The 19495-nt window shown below is 52.3% G+C and overlaps 1 protein-coding gene across 2 annotated transcripts in view; it reads left to right on the top strand.

Annotated features, from left to right (window-relative positions):
* The first annotated feature begins 391 nt into the window (after positions 1–391).
* LOC122378144 overlaps positions 392–19495 on the top strand; it is a 45508-nt gene continuing 26404 nt past the window's right edge. For both annotated transcript variants that reach the window (XM_043358867.1, XM_043358868.1), the window contains exon 1: positions 392–617. In XM_043358867.1, the coding sequence (XP_043214802.1) occupies positions 602–617 (16 nt within the window). In that variant the 5' untranslated portion in view covers positions 392–601. The remainder of the gene's footprint in view (positions 618–19495) is intronic.

Here is a 19495-nt window from a genome sequence, read left to right as displayed (position 1 = left end):
CTCTCGGGGGTAAGACGTGGCAACGCCATTAGCTCTCTTCGATGATCGATCACACCGTAAAGATACAGTAAATGCAAAACTGACAGCAGGCTGATGTGGAATGTTGAGTGAATCATCTCTCGTGTTCTCGACGTCTTCAGTCTGTGGAATGTGACGAGCGGTAAGCCCATGTAATCCGGTGTGGTAGAATTCCCACGCACACTCCCGTCTTCAAGGCGCCGACGCCGATTCCGTTCTCTACACGTCTTGTAACGCGCTCGAGAACGCAGCGGGATCCGTCGGGGCGGATCTTGGACGACCCGCCGGGCCTAGTTCCGCGCACGGCCGCTAGATGTCACTGGCGCGGGGTGACCCGCGGCCGGCCGGCCGGCCCAGCAGAAGGTGCAGTTGCTCGCCATCGACCCCCGACGCAGCATGCCGGTCACTGCTCCGGCGCACTGAAGAGCCCGGTGATCGCCCCAGTGACCTGACCGCAGTGAACAGTGATGTTGGCCTGTCTCTGATCAGCCGACAGAAGGAAGCTGGCCGGGCGACAAGCAAGACGAGGCCAGCGGGAGATTTGGACACATCTTGGAGCTAATGCATAAATAGCACTTCAGCCATGGGATTCTTTAGAGGTGAGTTTGGAGTCGATGACCCCATCGGCTACACTCCGCATCTTTCGGTGGGCATTCTTACCGCCACAGCGACAGATGAGAAGCATGAGCCTGACTTTGGAACGGGCGCACTTTATCACCACTCACTTGAATGTATTTTTATTTGACCATGAGCATTGAGCATCGCTGATGGCTTCCATGTGATCCCACGACTCTACTGTTTTAGCATGTTCGAGAGTTGCAAATGACTGTGATTCCACATGACGCACGTCAGGACTCGCCTTCGAATTTATACGGCGGAACGCCAGCAGAAGTCACGACAGACACTGCCGAAAGTCACGCTCTATTTGAACGCAGCCAATATGGTAATTTTCTGCACACGGAACCGCCGTAACTATTGCTTTGTTTGCACTTCGTAGGTCCATCCACTATCGAAAACTACTTGGCCGATTTCGAACATTACATACGCCTGTGACACAGCGCGCAAAGAAATGAACAGCCGACCTTTCGATTTGTTATCCCCCCCCCTCTCTCCCTTTTAGCCTCGGCTGGGCCCACCAGTGCTTTACCGTCACTTTTGTCTCACGCTGACACCAAGGCAGCGTGCGGTTTTCACTTTTATCCCCTGCAGACCCATCTCTTACCGGTGTAGCGGTCGCTGTCGAAGCTCAGGGCCTCAGGTCGGAGCTCAGGGTCCGCTCTGCTGCAGTTTGTGGCCACAGCGGGAAACCTGAGCCGCGGAGCCGCCCTTGGAGGTTCTGGTCTGGGCGCTCTCAACACCGGCCACTGTCACACTCGAGAGCAGGTGACCTGAGAAAGCCCTAGACCGAGCAGAGGGACCATGGAAATCAATCCAAGCTGCTTGGACTGGAGGGTCATAGATTGCTTTGAGACGCTGTTCTTTTAAACCGTCCTCGCATGAGCCACTCTCCCAATGAGCTGATTTCGTGAGCCAACCTCGTGAGCCGCCCTCCTCGCGAGCAGTCTGCTCTCCGTGAGCCCCTCTACATGGGCCGTCTCTCCCACAGAGCGTGCACGCGCCAGGTGCCGTCATCGGGCGTGGAAGTCCCGGTGTCAGGAACCTCAACCTCCTGACCTCGACCCCGACGGCTGGTTTTTACAGCGACGGGTTTTACATGAGCTTTGTCTCAGTATCCAGTAACGTTTATGCAATTTATACTTACAGCATGAAACTTTCGTTGTGAAAAAATTACACTATGAAATGTTTGGACGGATCGAGAATTATTTGCTCTTGCTTGGCATTCCAAATTTTACGTCGCTGCTTCTCAGGTGCTGAGGTGTGCACCAATTTTCTACAGCAATTCTCGCCTATCTCAGGCAGTTTTTGCCAAATTGTCAGGGAACTCAGATTTGTTTTTCAAAAGAAAACACAATGCTAACGAATAGTGTTTTAACTATTGACAACAAACCTTTGGTTATGTAAGCATAATAATTGAATAGTAGGTACGAAATGGAACACCAACTCCCGTTTCCTGCAAATTTGGCAGAACATCCCAGACAGGTGTTTCGCCATCGGCAGCTCCGTTGTTCTAAACCAACAACCGTATCCAGCGCCGTGCTGGTGTTGACTGTTGACATTTAGTCTGTAACCGCTTTTCTGCAGTCTTCACACACGGCGTAAATTACTGACAAATGTTGCAGCCTTGCAAAGATGCTAGTCGCAAAAACAACACTTGCTAGCAATTATCACTCGCTTTAGTTGTCCTCTTCCTGTGGTTTCCGTTGTACTTTGCACTTTGCAGAATGGATCTGTGCCCCGTTCGGCTGAAAATGTCTCTGTTGTTCCACAACGTATGCGTCCTACCCTTGGATTGACTGTAAGACCAAACAAAGCAAACTGCCTTGTTTCGCACCACACAATGTCCATCTAAGGAGGGAACAGATAAAAGCTTGAGACAATTTGAACAGCGTCTAGGAAAGTTTTTATCCGCAGCTTCAGTAAAACGATTTATTAAAGCAAAGACAGGAAGCTACATTTTACTTCAACAACGCAGCAAATGCTTAGATTATCGCACTTAATGGGGTTGCGGGTTTCTGCCTGTCTCTGTTTGGCCTTAACCTCACATGGGCTCTCTCAAATGAGTCCTCTCTCAATCAACTGAGTCGGTCGCTACGCCACCACCTTTGGCCCGCGAGGCTGCAGTCGGCTTGGGTAACTTTCGTCTTCCACGGGTCATTGTAGCGCGAACTCTGAGACAATGCGCGGGTAGGAGGAGGCTGGCGGCCGGCCAGCGGCGCCACTCCTGGCAGCTGTAATAGCTAATGGGCTGAAAGAATCGGACAGTCGCGACGGGTAAAGTTTAGTTCACACTATATGTCGACAGTTCCTAGCGAGAACATCCTAAGCGAGCTGAGTCGAATGGTATAAAGATCTCAATTTCGAAAATTTGACGCTTAGGATGTTCTTGCTGGGAACTGTCGATGTGATAGAACAAGTAATGCCGTCTCATTTCTAGTCACAACTGACCTCACGCACGAATCAGTGCTGGAAAATCTGTGGACTGTGGATTGTGGAAACTATATTGGTGCGTCAGATTTGGTTATACCTCAGCTCAGAGACGGGCTTCGGAGGTGACTTATGACGGGTGGTCCCGAGGCTGTGTTTTCTGCGACCCCTGGCGGCAACTGCAGGATGTGAACAGCTCATTACTGCACCTGCCGGCGGGTGGGAGCGGCTCGGCTCGACCTGCGGGCCGCAGGCGACCTGGCAGAGGTGGCGGCTCAGCGGGTGTTTGTCACCTACCCCTGCGCCCCGGCGCGGGGTCAGGCCCGGAGGTGTCACAATGTTTGACCCCGGGCCCTCAGTCGCGTGCAGCCTCACACAACATGTTGACGGCGGCTGACAGACGAGACGGGTGGCTCGGGTGACGTCAGTGGTCGGCTCTCCTGCCATGGGGAAGGTCATTCTCGGCGGGATCGGGTGGCAAGACTTTTACTCAACTGGATCTACAAGTTCCACGTCATCTTGCGCCATTGAGCTTCTACTTTTGCCTCATCACATCATAAAAGATTGCATGCTTGATAAAAGAGTTGTGATGCTCCCAGCTCAGAATAATATGCCAACCCCAGCCATGGCCTTTGGGTGCCGATATGCCGGCGTTCTATCATATAATATACACATTAGCCAAATAATGCTTCCCTGCTAGCGATAATGGCACCCCGGAGCACATAACCGTCCTTCCGCTCGGGAAACCTGCCAAATGATGCCGAAAACGGTTCGCGCAGACTCGCCTGGGGCGGCCGGAAGCCCGTTGATTGCGGACCGCGGCCCGGGCGGCGGGGCGACGGCAGCCGCCAGGCCTCATCACTCGCCGCCGCCGCCCCCGCCACCCGCCGTCGCCGGTCGGGGTTATGTGAAAGTGAAATGCCGTCGCCGTATCAGATCTGGAACCTATGCGAGCGCCGGTGCTGACCTAATCCAGCGGGATCGGCCACCCGGCGACCGGGAGGTGCCCCGGGTGCCGGATGGCGGTCTGTGACTCAACGGCGCGGTGGCGCGGCGAACGGGGGTGGGAAACGCGTTTCTCAGTGGCGGATCTAGGATTTGAGTTTAGGGGGGGGCAAACATTGCGCCGCCAGGCAAGTCGGCGAGAATTTCAAACGTCCAGTCTTAGGAACAAAAAAAAAAAACGAGCTACCCCTATTTTTCTCCTCGGATTTCGGGATTTTTTTATTTTTTACATTTTTGTCAGTCCGGCCAAGCCAGGGCAGCGCAAAAAAAAATTTGCAGCCACCCTGACTCCGGGAGATAGTTAGAGAATAGCTCACCGGCGCTATGGACGGTCCGTCCTCTACCTCCCGCATCACCTCGGCAAGACCTCGTCCGAAAGGTCCGCCCGCGCCGGTTCTCAAGGGCTTCTGTATCCGGAGACCGATAAGGGTCGGAGCAGCAGGTTCATGTGTAAATGCCCACGACCAAAGGCCACATCAGCGTACCTGCGATACTATACGCAGTCAGGGTTGCCATGTAGTTAAACGTATTAACAGTTGTTTCCGGTAATAGAAAATGAGATCAGTCGATTAACCCGCGCGGGGCTGGGGTCTCCAGCCGAACGCGCGGGGCTGGGGGGTAAATTTTACCCCCCCCTGTTATCTCCCGAACTAATGGTCCGATTTGGAAAATTCAAACGCCAATCGAAAGCTCTCATCACGAACTACTAAAAACATGTACTTAATTTAAAGTTTGAGGTCAAGGTCAAGGTCAGGTCAAGGGTACAAATTGCAAGTTTCTACAGTATCGGCCTTGCTCCGTAGTTGCCGAAGAATGGAGTCATGGACTGAGACTGATCGCCCAAAACGTGTTCTTAGGCTACCAAGACAATATTCGTTGCATATAATATTCAGAGGTCAAGGTCAAGGTCAGGTCAGGTCAGGTCACGAAAAAACAAAATATAGAAAAGGGCATGTGCGACACATGTTTTATGGGTCATTTTACTCATAGAATTCAATAGGCACACTCATTAAGTGATATGGACCACCTCTGGATGAATTTCAGGTCGAGGTCAGGTCAAGGTCAGGTCAAGTGAGGTCAAATTTTGAAGTTGGTTGTTAAGGCCTCAAAAGGTGTCTATCTGATGCAGTTTTTCACGGCGAATCGAATGGTGCTATTTTTGTTTCCGTACGAGGTCTAGAACTTCCAAAAAAGTCATTTTTCAAAAAAATTGTGTGCCGTGAGCGTGACGTCATAAAATTTTGAATAACTCCCACATTTTTGAACCGATTCTTCTAAAATTTGGTATGTAGGTGCACATAGACCACTTCTCAGACATATATTCCGGTTTTTTAGATAGACTCAAAATTTTGGATTTTATAATGATTTTCCCAAAACAGTCAGTTTTTTGAAAAAAATTAGGCCAAAATCCAAAATTGACAAAAAACCGAGATAACCATTTGATAGACAAAGTAAAATTACGTATAACCTATTTTGTTACGTCTTGATTCCTTTACAAATGAAGATGTTAGCGGCGTTTGAACTTTTGCCGTTTTTGAGGCGAAAATGGCGAACATGACGTCACTAAAACGTCAATTTCTCAAAAAATTTCCGACGGATTTCGCTCAAATTTTCAGGATCAAATTGATGTAAGAAAAGGTACTGAAAGTTTGGCGGCGCTGCGCGCCGCCGTTTTTGAGATATCGCAAAAATTCGCGAGGGGGGGTAAAATTTACCCCCCAGCCCCGCGCGGGTTAAGAATCCCAACAAGAAATAGACGAAGAACAGCGCATTTGTTTTCGGGTCCTGCATTTATTGATGCAATTACAATGAACATTCCTTAACTTTGGGACTAAACTTCGCGAGCTAGCAAAATTATACAATAAGTGTTACTTTCGAGAGGAGATAGACGATGCTTCTACAGACTATATAGGACCACAGCGCAACAGCCAACGGAATCACACTGAACAGCGTTAAGTTCCCACAACATACTGAGCTTCTCCAACACCTCGCAAACCAAAAGCTCTGACTGAGCCTTTCTGGGTTTGTCCCCGTTAGATAACGGTATGGCTCATGAAAAAGTCGCGATTGGTAATCTTCTTTACGTTATTCCTCTCAGAAACCTATCTCGCACTTGTTCTCAAAGGCACGCAGTACACCGTTCTTTCTGGCCATCACTTACCGGGGTTACATGAGCAAGTAAATGCGTATCAGGAACGGATTTTCCTATTCGCTCACCATTGTAGTCCGTTTGTAAAGCGTATTAACTCTGCTCATGTAACCCCGAGCACTGAGTGACACAGCGGCAGTAGCTCAACCATATCGTTCACTCAACCAGTTCTATCTCGCCTGCCATGTTACAGCTACCACCAGCGCAGCTTTACTTCACATTTCACAGCGTCTGACTGCCACATTGTTTACCCATCACTACACTTGTTTTTTCAGCTCCTACACCCATGCTATCTAGCAATAAAATACCAGTGCAACTCCTTTTGGGGCGACTAACGGAGCGAGCGAGAGGGTGGGCCTTGCACGTGCGAAATTGCGAGGGGGTACCTCCAGCTGACTTCTGCATGGCACCCTACTAACCGGTCTCTAGCGATGTGCCAAATTTGGGCACCATCGGCCCACCCGTTCTCGAGATCTGGAAGCGGCACCCTGCACGTGCGCACGTGCAAAATGGGTCCCAGCTGACTTGTGCACGGCACCCTACTAACCGGTCCCTAACTGTGTACCAAATTTGAGGGTAATTGGTCGAGCCGTTCTCGAGATCTGGAAACGACCCCTGCACGTGCGCACGTGCAGCAGCGCCCCAACTCTGGCACATGGATATGCAGTGCCTAGTGGGTGCCTAACTACATGCCAACTTTCAGCGCAATCGGCCAAGTAGTTACCGAGATATTGCAACAATTACAAAACGGACACCTCTTCGTTTTGCACGTGGCACGTGCATAAGGGGTCACCCACATGCATCAGGAATAGTCCAATACTTGGTAGAAGGAATGAAGCTACCCTACAAAAATTACCGCGTGTAAATCGGTCAAGTGGTTGCTGAGATATAAGCCTCGCAAAAGCGTGACCAGGAAAGACTACGCTCGCTTCGCTCGCTCCGTAATTATGCAAACACTTCTTATATACCCATGCAAACCCACCACTGTCCAACCGCTCACCAGTGTGGTGACCCCTGACCCCACTGGCGTCTGGCGGTCTGCTGTTGACGGTTTGTTTACTTGGTTCAAGGTTTCAATAAATCGCGTTATTTTTTTTTTTTTTTTTTTTTTGGTAGCAGTAGCAGTAGTAGCACTGCTGGTGGATGATGGACTGACATTCATGGGGCGGAGGACTTTTTATCAGCTCACAACTTAATATCACGAATATGACAACCTTCTAGTCCTCCATTTATTTCACATTTTCTTTTCAAACACCATATTTTTAGTATTCAAGTTGTAGTTTTTTTAGGGGGGGGGGCAAAAAGATATGTTTGCCCAGAGGTTTTCCGTTTAGGGGGGGCAATTGCCCATTTTGCCCCAACGTAGATCCGCCACTGGTGAAACGCTAGCGACTGAAGGTGGAATGTTCCGCAGGATATGGATGGATGGATTTATTGGTTACGTTCAAAGGTACGTTGCATTGGCTGATACTGATCTCAGGCTATCACTGCAAATGGTATACGCTGGGAGGTCCCTGACGACGTGCGATTTGCACAATGTGACAATGTGCTGACTATAAAATGAGCCTTTTAAGAGTGAAAAAGATAGGGACAATTAGGTGGCGTGCCATTGCGATTTCACTGAATACTGATCAGGATGCAAAACATCAATAGCAATGAGCTGAGAAAAATTCGCTCGCCTTGCGACCGATTGTGCGACCGCTGCCGGTGCCGGTGGTCAGCAGCCAGTGGTCAGCGGTCAGCGGCCAGTGGTCAGTGGTCAGCGCTGACGGGCGGTGCCGGCGGTGGTCCGGTAGTCCGTATTTCGGTCAAGTTCAGTGTTGTGTCCGGCCCTGTCTGCCACTAGAGGCGAGGCCGGGAACCGCCCGTTGCCTCCAATAGCAGCCGCCGTCTGTTCACATGGCGGATCCGGACGGATTTACAACGGAGACAGAGCTGTGAAATCTACCAGGAATGTTCAGAACGAGCTGATGAGGGATTGACATTGAGGACCGAGATGGTATCAGAACTTCCCTTGTAAGAGATGTGTCGGAGATATCCCGGCCGGGCCGGGAGAACTGGTGCGAATTAATAAGGCCCAAGGCACAGCCCTCAGCGAACATCTGCTGTATAGAGGGACCAACCCGACAAGAGGACCACTTTTGCCTAACGGAATATCGGGAAAGCCGTTCTCCTTGTCCCATTACGGGGAGCCTCCCTATCGTGTCCCATATCAAAGGCCGACATGGCATACCAAACGGTTAACATCGAAGGCCGGCGGCGGCCGATGCCGCTTTAGGTTATTGCCAAAATTTCCATGAATGAAGTGCCAAAAATAATTCCTATATTTTCGATGAATGTTCGTAGTATGTTCACATGGTAGCATGACTGTCACTCATGCCTCCGTCGCATTGTTGATATTGATTGATAGCAGGCTATCGCCGTTAAAGTACGTACCTGATACGATACCAGGGTCTTCAAGTCCTAAGCGACTTACGATTATAAGATATATAAGCCTAAGCATAAGATCATGACTTTTATCATTTTATGGACAATTGCACAATGCACATTTATATACTTTTCGGCGTCGAGTGTCACATAAACAAACTCCAATGCTAAATCATACGCCAATGCTGAATTGCACTTCTTCTCATCAGGCAGTTACACGTATCTACGCAAGCTATTTTTTCATCTCTTATGAGTGCTTGGTGTCAAGGCCTTGAAATATGCCTAATTAATGCTGCGCAGTGTTCCCTTTTACTTTCAACGCATCATGCACAATTCCAGACATCCTTATCCAAGACTGAGCACGAGGGCCGCGCATGACAAACCCGACCAAAGAGCTTGTAATTACTAGATAAGTAGCTTATCATGAAATGTCGGGCCAAAGAACCAATGCAGCCGATGCATATCCTCTAGATGTCTGACGTAGTACAAGGTCGTGTATGACATAGACCGTAGCTCCGTCAGCTACGCGGAACACAATATAATACATTGAACACGACGCATGTGGCGTGCTGAACTATCCGCACATCCCCGGAGATTAAAAAGCTGATGCTCTCAAAAACGCGTCTCGCCTCTTGAACACCAGTTCAGCGATGCGTGCTTCTGATTTTACACGACTAATCGCACAGTGAAATGTCCTGCAGCAGACCTGAGGTAACCGAGTAACTGTCTGCGGTATTTTTTCATGGACGGTCTTCTCGCGCGGAGCGGGGTGACATCTGCTTACCGAGCGGGCTCGCGCAGTCCGCCGGCTCTTCGAATGGCAGTCGCGTTCCGGTATTAAATTCCTGGGGACTTTTTCTCACCGATGACCGGTCGTTAGATGGGATATCTGGCCGGCGTCCTTGGTTATTTCAGGGTCGAAGCGCGTCTCCCTCTCCCTCTCTCTCCGGAGAGTTTATCGTCACGCCGGGACCGGTTCGGCGCCGGGTGGCCCTCGTCTCTCCATTGTCCGACGTGGACACCCGGTCCACCCGCCTCCCATGCCGAGTAATGGAGGGAAGGGCGCCGACGCACCGTTTCCTCTCCGGCATCTCCAGCTCGGTGTCCGGGTATTGTTGGCTCTCGACTGAGCCGGGGGCGGGTCCGGGCCGAGGTCCCTGTCAGAACGGACGAGGTAATGGTATGGTGGATGTTGGTCGGCCCGCGCTCTCAGTGAGTGGGAGGAGTCGCCCCGGGCGTGCCGTCTCCCGTGCCGTCTCACTCGCGCTATGCGGGGTGCGTCAACGAAACCCGATATTGAGAACTCGATTCCAAGCGCACGATGGCAGGTGGCAACTGAATCACGCACCAGAGTCAATGCAGCATCCATAATTCTGCATAGTGACTTAAGTGGGAGTTTATTCCTTTTTCGTTTTCCTCCCTTTCCTTTCCTTTTACTATACGCGGCTCTTTTTTTGCTATTTTTTAGTGGCCCAGCTCCTTAGAACTGTATTGCGCACTGTAGTTTCAGCCGAGGATCGCGTCTATCACCCCTCTCTGCCCAGCGCCATTCCGTTCCGCCCCCGACTGCCGGCACCGTTTCGTTCTGCTTCTGCTCCCACCGTGAGCGTTCACCGCGAGTTCGCCGGACCCGCCACGCCCAGTCTGGCACCGTCACTGGGCGAACTCAGCCATCACATGCCCGCGCGGACGGCCAGTGCGCCGCTCCGTCGCACCCCAGGCTTCCCTAATTACTATTCCAGACAGCTCGGGTTATACGGTTGGTTCACTCCGTTGCGCCTCAGCGCGGTCGCACGCGGAACAGGGTGCTCTGGTGTGTGTGGCGCGTGCCTCGGCGCGACCCGGACTGGCGCGACGGCCAGCGCAGGTATGCCCAAGCGACCGCTGGCAATTCCCGCCTCGCGTACCCCGTCGCGCCGGGTCGACCCGGCCCCTGCCCCTTCGCCGACGTCGTGTCGCGACCTTGTTTGATTGCGCGACTCGTCGAGTGGTGTGGTTGAGACACGGCACCGCTAGTGAACTGAAGAAGGCATGTATCGCCGACATTTGGTCGTCGCGTCGGCGGCGTGCGACGCGTGCCTTCTACATTGCGGGAGCCCCGGCGAATCGACGTTAGACGGCATTTATTGTGAAATACACCGTCTGTGTATGCTACCAATGTCATTGTCTGCGTTTCCAGCTAATTGGGCTAGCTTTGCGTCCGAGGACATTTCGGAACAAATCCACCGGCGATCGTCCGAGAAAACTGAACAAGGGCCACCAGTCAGGGCTCTTCCGGTAATTCATCTGTTCACACACCCTTCAGAGCTTGTGGCCTTTGTTGTGGAGCTTGTTTGTGGTGGATCCGAGTACACAGGCCGTTACGGCCGTGTCGTGACCGGTACGCGGGGCGGCCGACGTCCCGACAAAGAGCGCCCTCCCGGCGGCCCTCTGGTGCCGGCACGCGCCGTGGTTACAGCGGTTATATGGATGACTTCACTTATTGATTGTTGTGGTGAAGGGGAGAACATGCGTCACGCAGTACGCACGTATGATTTTAACCACAAATAGTTTGCTAACGATAGTTCCAGTTGCACAGTAGCGATTGGAAGATTGATTTTCTTACCTTCCAGGCTTTTTCCAATGGCGTAACGTCGTCTCTCGTCCTGGACTTCCAGCGAGCCATGGCGACCCCCAAATCGCCCGGTATGTCTGCTGACCTCTGACGAAGTGCCCCGCTCGAACGGACCGGCCCCAGACACGCCCTGTGCGGCGCGTGAAAGCCGGAGCGAGCCCGGCCGACCGCCCCGTGGAGCAGAAAATCACCCACCCCGGACCGGTTCGGCGGGCGGCAGCTCCTCGGCACCAGAGAACCGGGGTGAGACACACAATGGACGGGAACGCGTGATGAAAGGAAAGTGAACAGAGCCAGGTGTAATGGCGAGACGGGATGGCGATGTCCAGACACGCAGTTACATACTGTTCGGTCCAGTTTTATGTGAACGTTTGTAGCCGTTTGGTAATATCGAGACCGGTACTCTTTTTTTCTAGAAATAAATCTGCTCTGTTGCTGGGTGACGCAGTGGTCTTCGTTTTCCTGAGACCTTCGGGAGCCACTGAAGCTGCTCTCGTAACAAAGGCCTCGTTTTCGGGATTTCGGGCAGTATTCAGGTAACCCACGCAAAGAACTCGTGAAGGTCCTCAGAAAGAGGCTTACGCAGCTTAGCTCCGGACAGCGTCAGAGTGGGCCTGGCTAGTCTATGAAATGCGGCATTCTGTTGTGAGAGGAAAAAATAAACATAACACGCCCTCACGGGTTCCATAGAAAATCTTCTTAAAATGTGAGCGTGGTCCTTCCTACGCCCATGCCTTGTCAACGGAGACTTCTGCCGGCTGATATGGATTTGTCGCACTTCCTTTTGGATTTTTCGTAACTCGAGTCCTTTTCTTCTAACACTAAGCCTACCCACCGGCCACCGAACAGCTTCGGCCCACGCCGAAATAAAGCTGCATTTTAAGTCGTCTACCGTCGGAGGAAGCCGATTATGCTGAGCAGCCGACTTCACATCGCTGAATGAACGCATCGCTTTTGGCAGAGGCGCGCACATACCTGCCGTTGGGGGACATGTGGTTTGAATGCCCGTCTGAAGTGGAGATCACGTATGCACATGTAGTTGCATGCAATTACATGTGCATACATGTGCTTACTATTAGTGTCAGAGAGTTCGGTCGCTATGCGCCGGTGAGGCCAGCTGTACTGCTGGCGACTTGGAACGTCACAGGTCCGAATGCCACCTCAGCCTATGTTTTCATTTGTCTCAGACTCAATCTGGTAGGTAAATAGCGTAATGTGAAGTTCTACTATTTCCATTTTAGTTTATTAGCCCGATGCAAAGTCGCCTATGGAATTTCCAAGCCATGCAGACCGATGACAGATCACCGAAGTGTTGGCCTCAACTTATTAGCACTTCGCCTTCCACCAGTTAAGTTTAATCCGACCATCAGCTGAAGCGTTTCGTTCTCACCAATCAGGCGTAATTCGGCCATCATTCAAACAGGTAGCCGACACATCCAAAGCTCTTCCGCGTTTCGTAGCCAGTAGGGAGGACGGGTTTGGAAGGACGTCCCGCGGACTTCAGGGACACAGATGGATAACACCCGTACGTCCGCTGCCGGCAGCCGCTCGGCAGACGGTGGCGGAATGTTAGTGTGATGGTGCTGGTGGTGGTGGTGCTGGTGGTGGTGGTGATGGCAGTGGTGACGATGTAGTGTTGGTGATGATGGCGACTGTGTGGCACAAGAAGCTCGACAATGTTACTATTGGACAGGATGTGTGATGTCCATCGTCACGCGCCTCAAACACCAGTTTGCTACTCCTGCACGCTACCATGGTTATGTGCTGGGATTTGCCTGTGTTCCAAAGGCTTCTAGGGTTAAATGGTGCATGCATCAAGCCTCCTGAAACATTAATAACTGACTCCAAATATTGCACATATGTATGGTGGGGTCACACAGTGGGGTGTGTTGGTGCAGGGACACGATTCTACATCAGGCTCCAGCTGAGGTCAAGCGTCCAGGGGCACAATGCCACGCTGACACACCCCTGACACCACGCTGACACACCCCTGACACCACGCTGACACGCCCCTGACACCACGCTGACACGGTAGTAACTCGTGTCATTTGTTCTCATGACCCTCGCTGGCGATGGGATTCGTCCAACCTTGCACCCCTGACACGCGGCTATGTTATCCCATGTCCCACCCTGTATTGTCCCCAGCCCGCAGGATAGGACTTTGTCAACGCTGGGGCGGTGGCTGATGTGAACATGCCTCTGGTTTGCCGTAAAGCTGCACTGGCGTTTGGATAGGGCGTGGCACGACTCACCTAGTCGGGGAGTTGTGGAATGGTATGCTGGCAGGGAGGTGACGGGGAGGGCGGAAATGTTAGGGTGCATGTAGCGTGTCGGGACTGTGGTGTCACGGGTGCAGGGCACTCAGTGATGAGTGGCGGAACAGAGTGTTGGTGGGTGGGGAGCCGAGTCACAGTCACTTACCCTGACGCCTCGCTCCATTCTCTAAGCTGAGTGAGCGTCAAAGGGCAAATAGCGTTTGAGTACAAGAGCACGAAGTGTCGGAGCATCAGTGACGAGGTGCCTGATCCCCAGAGGACGAAATGTCCGAGTCCCTGAAGACGAAGTGTCTAAGAGAATCAAGTGGCTAAGCATCAGAGGACGAAGTGTCTAAGCCCCAGAGAGCGGAATGTCTGAATCCCTGAGGATGAAGTATGTACCTCAGAGAATCGAATGTCTGCGCCTCAGAGGACGAAGTGCCTGTGGATCCGCGGCAGGCGTAACACGGTGGCCGAGTGGGGGTGTCGGGTCGTCACGACTTGTTTGCCTGTCCACCGTCGTGTTTGACCAGCAGCTCCGCTGGCCGACTAGGGCCCGAACAGGCGGTGTCTGTGGCCCGTAGGGTAGTCCTCTCCGGGGGAGGTCCTGGCCGCTGTCAGCCCGGTACGTGAGGGAAGTTACAATGAGTAGTGGGCTCGAGGGAGGTCCTGGGAACGGACCAGCGACGCAGGAAGGCCACGCGGTGTTAATGTGCGGCTTCCCGGGGAGTGGAGCGCAAACATCGCTGTGAATCAAGACACTGAAAGCGATCCGACCCACCAGGGGTTCTCACTGATACCGATTGGGAGCTTCCATCGGGAACTTAGGCTTTTCTCAGCCGTCCCCTAAAACATCAGTACGAGTGAAAGATGACAGTTTTTGAGACGGTTGTTACTTGTCGAATTCGCGAGATAGCGCCCAATAACAAATCTTTCTCGGTGTTCGTGGCACGTGTCATCCATCATCTCGCACCCTTAGATACTATCATATTTGATGGATGTTACGCGATGACATGAGCCAGCCAAGTGTGTCCGGGACGATGATTTTATGTCTGAATATTTCTGTAGAAGTGGCGACAAAACAGCCGTCGCTTCATGCTTAAAAACTGACGCATCCCGACAAGATTCAGTGTTGCCGCTCACGCATACAACACTGTCTGAAAATGCTGTGATAGCCCCACATGGTAGCCGGTCTTATCCATCCTGGTCCTTCCCCATCCCAGGCGCACAAAAACTCGCATTGAGATCGATCCACCAAGAGTGAAAGTCCATTATGCAATCGGATTTGTAGTCGGGCTAAATCACAAGACTCCGATAATGCGATGGGCTCCGTGGCCGTCCGAAATGGGGAGACGCGAGGTCAGGGTTGCGTCTCCCCATGAGCGCAGCCGCTGCCGGCTTTTTGCAGTGCCGAGCTGCGTCTAATCCGCGCACTTCGTGCCGTAAGGCTGATCCGGCCCCCGGATAAGCGCCCCCCAGCGGCGTGTCATAAAGTGAGGGGCAGTTAACAGCGACCCGAATCCCACACAAGACGCGTGTTTATGTCCTGCGATATGAGCTGGCAAGGCCTCTGGAGGGCTGTGGGCTATGGCTCCACCCAGCACCCGATAGCAGGCGTCGTGTCTCGAACATTTTGCATTCGCCTTAGAAATATCAGCATCTTATCCCAATCGACACTATCTGGTGTAGCGATCTCCCTTCCTGGTTATGTCGCACCAGACGTATTTAATACGTCACCATTTCATCCCTTGTGACGTCACCGTTGAAGCCCTTGTAACCTCACCGACGTATCTCCCATACCGTGAAGATGGTTATCAACCAATGCATAGTCGGCGGTCGGCTGACGAGCGAGGAGGGTGGGCTCCGTTGGCGGCCCGACCGCAGAGCGTTACACAACTGTACTCGCCGGTCACGTTGATGGCACCGCTAAATGGCGGCTGTACCGTGTCAGTGAAATAAACGGGATCAAACGGGCAGTAAGACCAGGCAGACGGCCGGCCACCGGCGAGCCTTGCCTTTGCGCAATGGTGCAGGATGGCCCCGCTCTCGCTGGAACGTCAGTGGGGCATTACCCTCCTAATACTTGTCCCAATCAGCCCTCTCCTCTGTGCCAGTCCCTGTCCGCCAGTCCCTGAGCATCAAGAGGCCCATCAGCTTCTCTCATTCACTCTTGTTACCTCGCACTCTCACTCGTGGGCAGATGGCCGCCATGGTCGTCGCGTAGTTATATCTACATATGCGATTGTTCATCTCAAACTGCATCTAATTGCAATTCAAGTCGCATTGATTACAGTTCTAGCCAGTGGCCGAATAGAATAACCACCATGAACAACCATTTGCAATTCACGCTATCGATTTAACTGTCGTTATCAGTCGACTGTGTCACTATTGGCGGTGGCGCGAGCGATTTTGTCACACTTGTCGCCTTAACTGCGATTCGGTGACCGCGCCGGGGCCGCTGAGTGGCCTTGGTTAGCGCGCGTGCACAATAGTGAGCCGTGCACGAGCGGGGACCACGACTTGTGGCCGGCCTGTTCCGGTTCAGTGACACCCCGCGGGGCCGGCGGTCGGGCGGAACCGGCCACTTTCGGTTCGCGTGGCCAATGAACCACGCGCCGGCCCCACTGCACCGCTGGCTAGACTGGGAGTGGTCGCAAAGGGAAGTGGTGTACGGTTAGCTAGCAAGGGCCCATTCAAATGTCTCGACCGGATAAATATTTGGTGTACCTACTACACCATTGACGAATTGCCAGCGAAGCTCGTATAACAGTCAACTCATAGACCTGGTTTTCATTCAGCACGGCTACGCTGAAGTGTTATTTATTTGGGACATGAGAGCTCGCCGACCCAAATAATCCAAAGATGGTCTTCTTCATGCACCAATAGCTGACTCGAAGCTACTTCACCTTGCATTTTCAGAGACATAAAGCTGTATGAGTGTCTTAGCCGCCAGTCTGGCCCTGAGCCGGTTTGGCGTAATTATCCCTGACCGTCCGGAGCCGCCGCGGCCCTCTGGTTTCCTAGGGGCCGCTGGTGCCGGCTGTAGGCACAGCCGGTGTAAATTCCCGCGGCCAGGTAACCGCAGCGCCCGGCCACACGACCCTCGCCACCCGTTGTGTTTTCACTCTCATCTCCGCCGAGTATTCCCGGTATTAACTGTGTGGTGGTGGATTCCAGACCACATTCCGGCCTTGCTTTCATGCTCCCGGGCTCTTGTTACTCCATCGGACGTTCCATGATGGGTTTAACTACGCCATACGCTTTATCTGTCATTTTATCCGTTAATATCCGTCTTGCATGGAGCAGCATTCACTCTGCACAGCATAACGTTCTCAGATATAAATAACACTCACACTGGCCTTACGCTTACATATTTACATATGACAATGTAGATGGCAGATACCCGCGGAGATGCTCCTTTTTTGTGAGGAAATTGTTCGAAGGGTCGCATGGATGGCGCATTATCCCTTACGGAAGCTGTGAGCTCGAACAATTAGTCATGTTGAGCTTTGTGCGCCACTCGCTACTGAATGCTATAACAACATTTTTATGTCAGCTGCGCGAAACCATGTCGGTCTTATGTCTACTACCAGCCATTACTTATAAGAACAGAGACTGTCACGAGTACGTACCCGTCATTGCCTTGTCAATAACTTATCAGTCATCCTCGGATGGCCCGCCAGTTATCCGTCAATATCTTGTCATCTGCACTCATCACCAGCTCGTCAGCTCTCCGTTGGAACGCTGCAGTCATGTTCCGTTGCAGCAAGAGCATCTCTTCGTTGGCGATCGTTTCATTCGGTCATATAAACTAATAGCGGGTCACAAATTCCGACATGCCCATACACGGTCTCTGCAGGTCCCCGCGGGTGACACGGACAGACGGAAAGGCCGTATAGGGAGAGGACTGGGGGCCGAGGCCGACGGGTCACCGCTGGGTAGCGGGGTCATAGCAGGGTCACAGTGGGGTCACGGTGGGGTCATGGGTCACACCGACACCCTGGCGCGCGTCCAATGTGATCCCATGTAGCTGTCAGGAGGGGGTGATATGCTCAGCTACCTTCCCTTCCAACCGTCAACGGGGACCCGTCCTGCCTCCTCACATTCGCTCTTTCTCCCTCCCTCCTCTATCTTTCTCGTTCTTTTTCTCCCTGCCTCCCTTTCTTTCTCTCTTTCCTTCCCTCTCTCTCCCTCTCTTTCTCTCTCTCCCCTCCCTTCCTCTCTCTGTCTCACTCTGTCTGTCTCTCCCTCTCTCTTTATTTCTATCGCTCTCTCCTTGTCTCTTTCTTTCTCTCTCCCTAATCCTTTCCTCTTCCTCCTCCTACCCTATCCTACCCACACCCGCCACCTCTCCCGTTCCGCTCTCGCTTTCGCTCTCTCTGCAGCCGGCAACCGAGCCGGACTTGCTCAAGATCGGAATGACAGCTGTGGCTGCCTGGCTGCAGGGCTATTTTTGCCCTGAGCGCCCGTCTCGCACTGTTCACGGGGTGATTTGCACGGGGAGTTCACCTCTTGCAGTACGCGTCTGTAACCTCTTGCAGTACATACAAGCTCGTTAGATGTCATCGGACGTGATCAGATCGGTTGACCAGAGTGAGAGGAGAAGACAGATGAATGACTTGAACAGAACTCATCTCGGAGGACTTTGCAGACGGACCGAGGAGGGACCGCTTTGTGGAGGTGTCGGACATCGGGTAATTGCGGGCTGTGGTCGTCGTCGCGTCGGTGAGGAAGGGTCTTGTGACATGAATTCGTGTTTGGTGGGGCCTGCGGGGGTGAAAGTCCGCACACGGGAGATGAACTGGACCCGACCGCTAACCGGCGAGTGTGGGTGTCATTGGGACCCTGATCAGTTCGGTTACATAGAAACGCCAGAACGTAGTTACCCACAGATCTTTTACAAAACGGTACCTTCTTGATTTTGTTAATTTGCGCTTTCTCACTTCTCACTTTCCTGTTTTTGCTAAGTTGACAAGCCTTGCAGCACACCCAAAATTATACAGCTCCGTTTGTCTTTTTCGCAATACGGTTGTGAGTTTGTAAATTGGCAATAGTTCAGCCATTGTTGTTTGGTACGCCTTTGGTCATCTCTTGGTCGCTTTTTATTTTAAAAGAGCTCACACTTTTTTCCGATGGACAGGCGTGATCCATGGCAAGCCGATTAATGTGTCCAATCACTAGGTGATCACATTTTAGTCTTCATGCCTTACAAATGCTCGGATCTTCCAATCTAAATCACAATCGATAGCGAATCTCCAGGCTCGTTTCCCAACTGCCAGGACCACATCGTTCGTTGCGTTTCCCGAAATCTCCCGTTTAGCATTCCTGCCCGGACAGCGCGGTGTCGTAAATTCCGGCGGCTCCTCTCGTTCCCCTGCTGCGGCGCCTTTTGTGACAGTTATCGAGTATTGTTGACACCCGAGACGGGCAGTTAGCCATGCCGCTGCGGCGGCATTGTACCGGTGCTGACCTTCGCCCTACTCCACCAGCGTGTGACCTCAGTGACCCTGGTGACCTCGAGGGGGCGGCCGCGGCTCGTCCCCCGCCGCCGCCGGCCACTCGGTCCGTTCCAGCATTAGTTAGTAGCCCGAATCGCGGCCGTGGGCCTACAGAGGTGGGGAGACGAGCCGGCGGCCGGCGGAGTGGCGTAACTCGTATGGAGATGTCTCACTCACGATTTGGGGTTATGGCAGAGGCCGGGTACTTTGGACCAGGTGGAACAGGTGCATGTGGTTCATCGCTATAAATAGAACAGGTATTGCGTAGTAATGCTACGAAAACCTGACAATGAAAACGACTCATAATATTTACTTTTTAAGCATAAAAACACGCAATTTTAATGATCAAAACCGGGGCGTTTCATAAAGGAGCGGTGGGGAACAGGGTAACCTACATTAGCATTCAAACATGTCTCGCGTTTGCATTTTACCGTAGTAAAAATGTTGTATATTGTAATAAACCCTTGATTACCTTATCAAATGT

This window comes from Amphibalanus amphitrite, unplaced genomic scaffold, assembly GCF_019059575.1.
Source record: "Amphibalanus amphitrite isolate SeventyFive unplaced genomic scaffold, NRLGWU_Aamphi_draft 000055F_arrow, whole genome shotgun sequence".
In the NCBI taxonomy this organism is placed as follows: Eukaryota; Metazoa; Arthropoda; class Thecostraca; order Balanomorpha; family Balanidae; genus Amphibalanus; species Amphibalanus amphitrite.
Note: the sequence above shows the minus strand (reverse complement) of the source record. Positions and strands in the feature narration are given on the sequence as shown.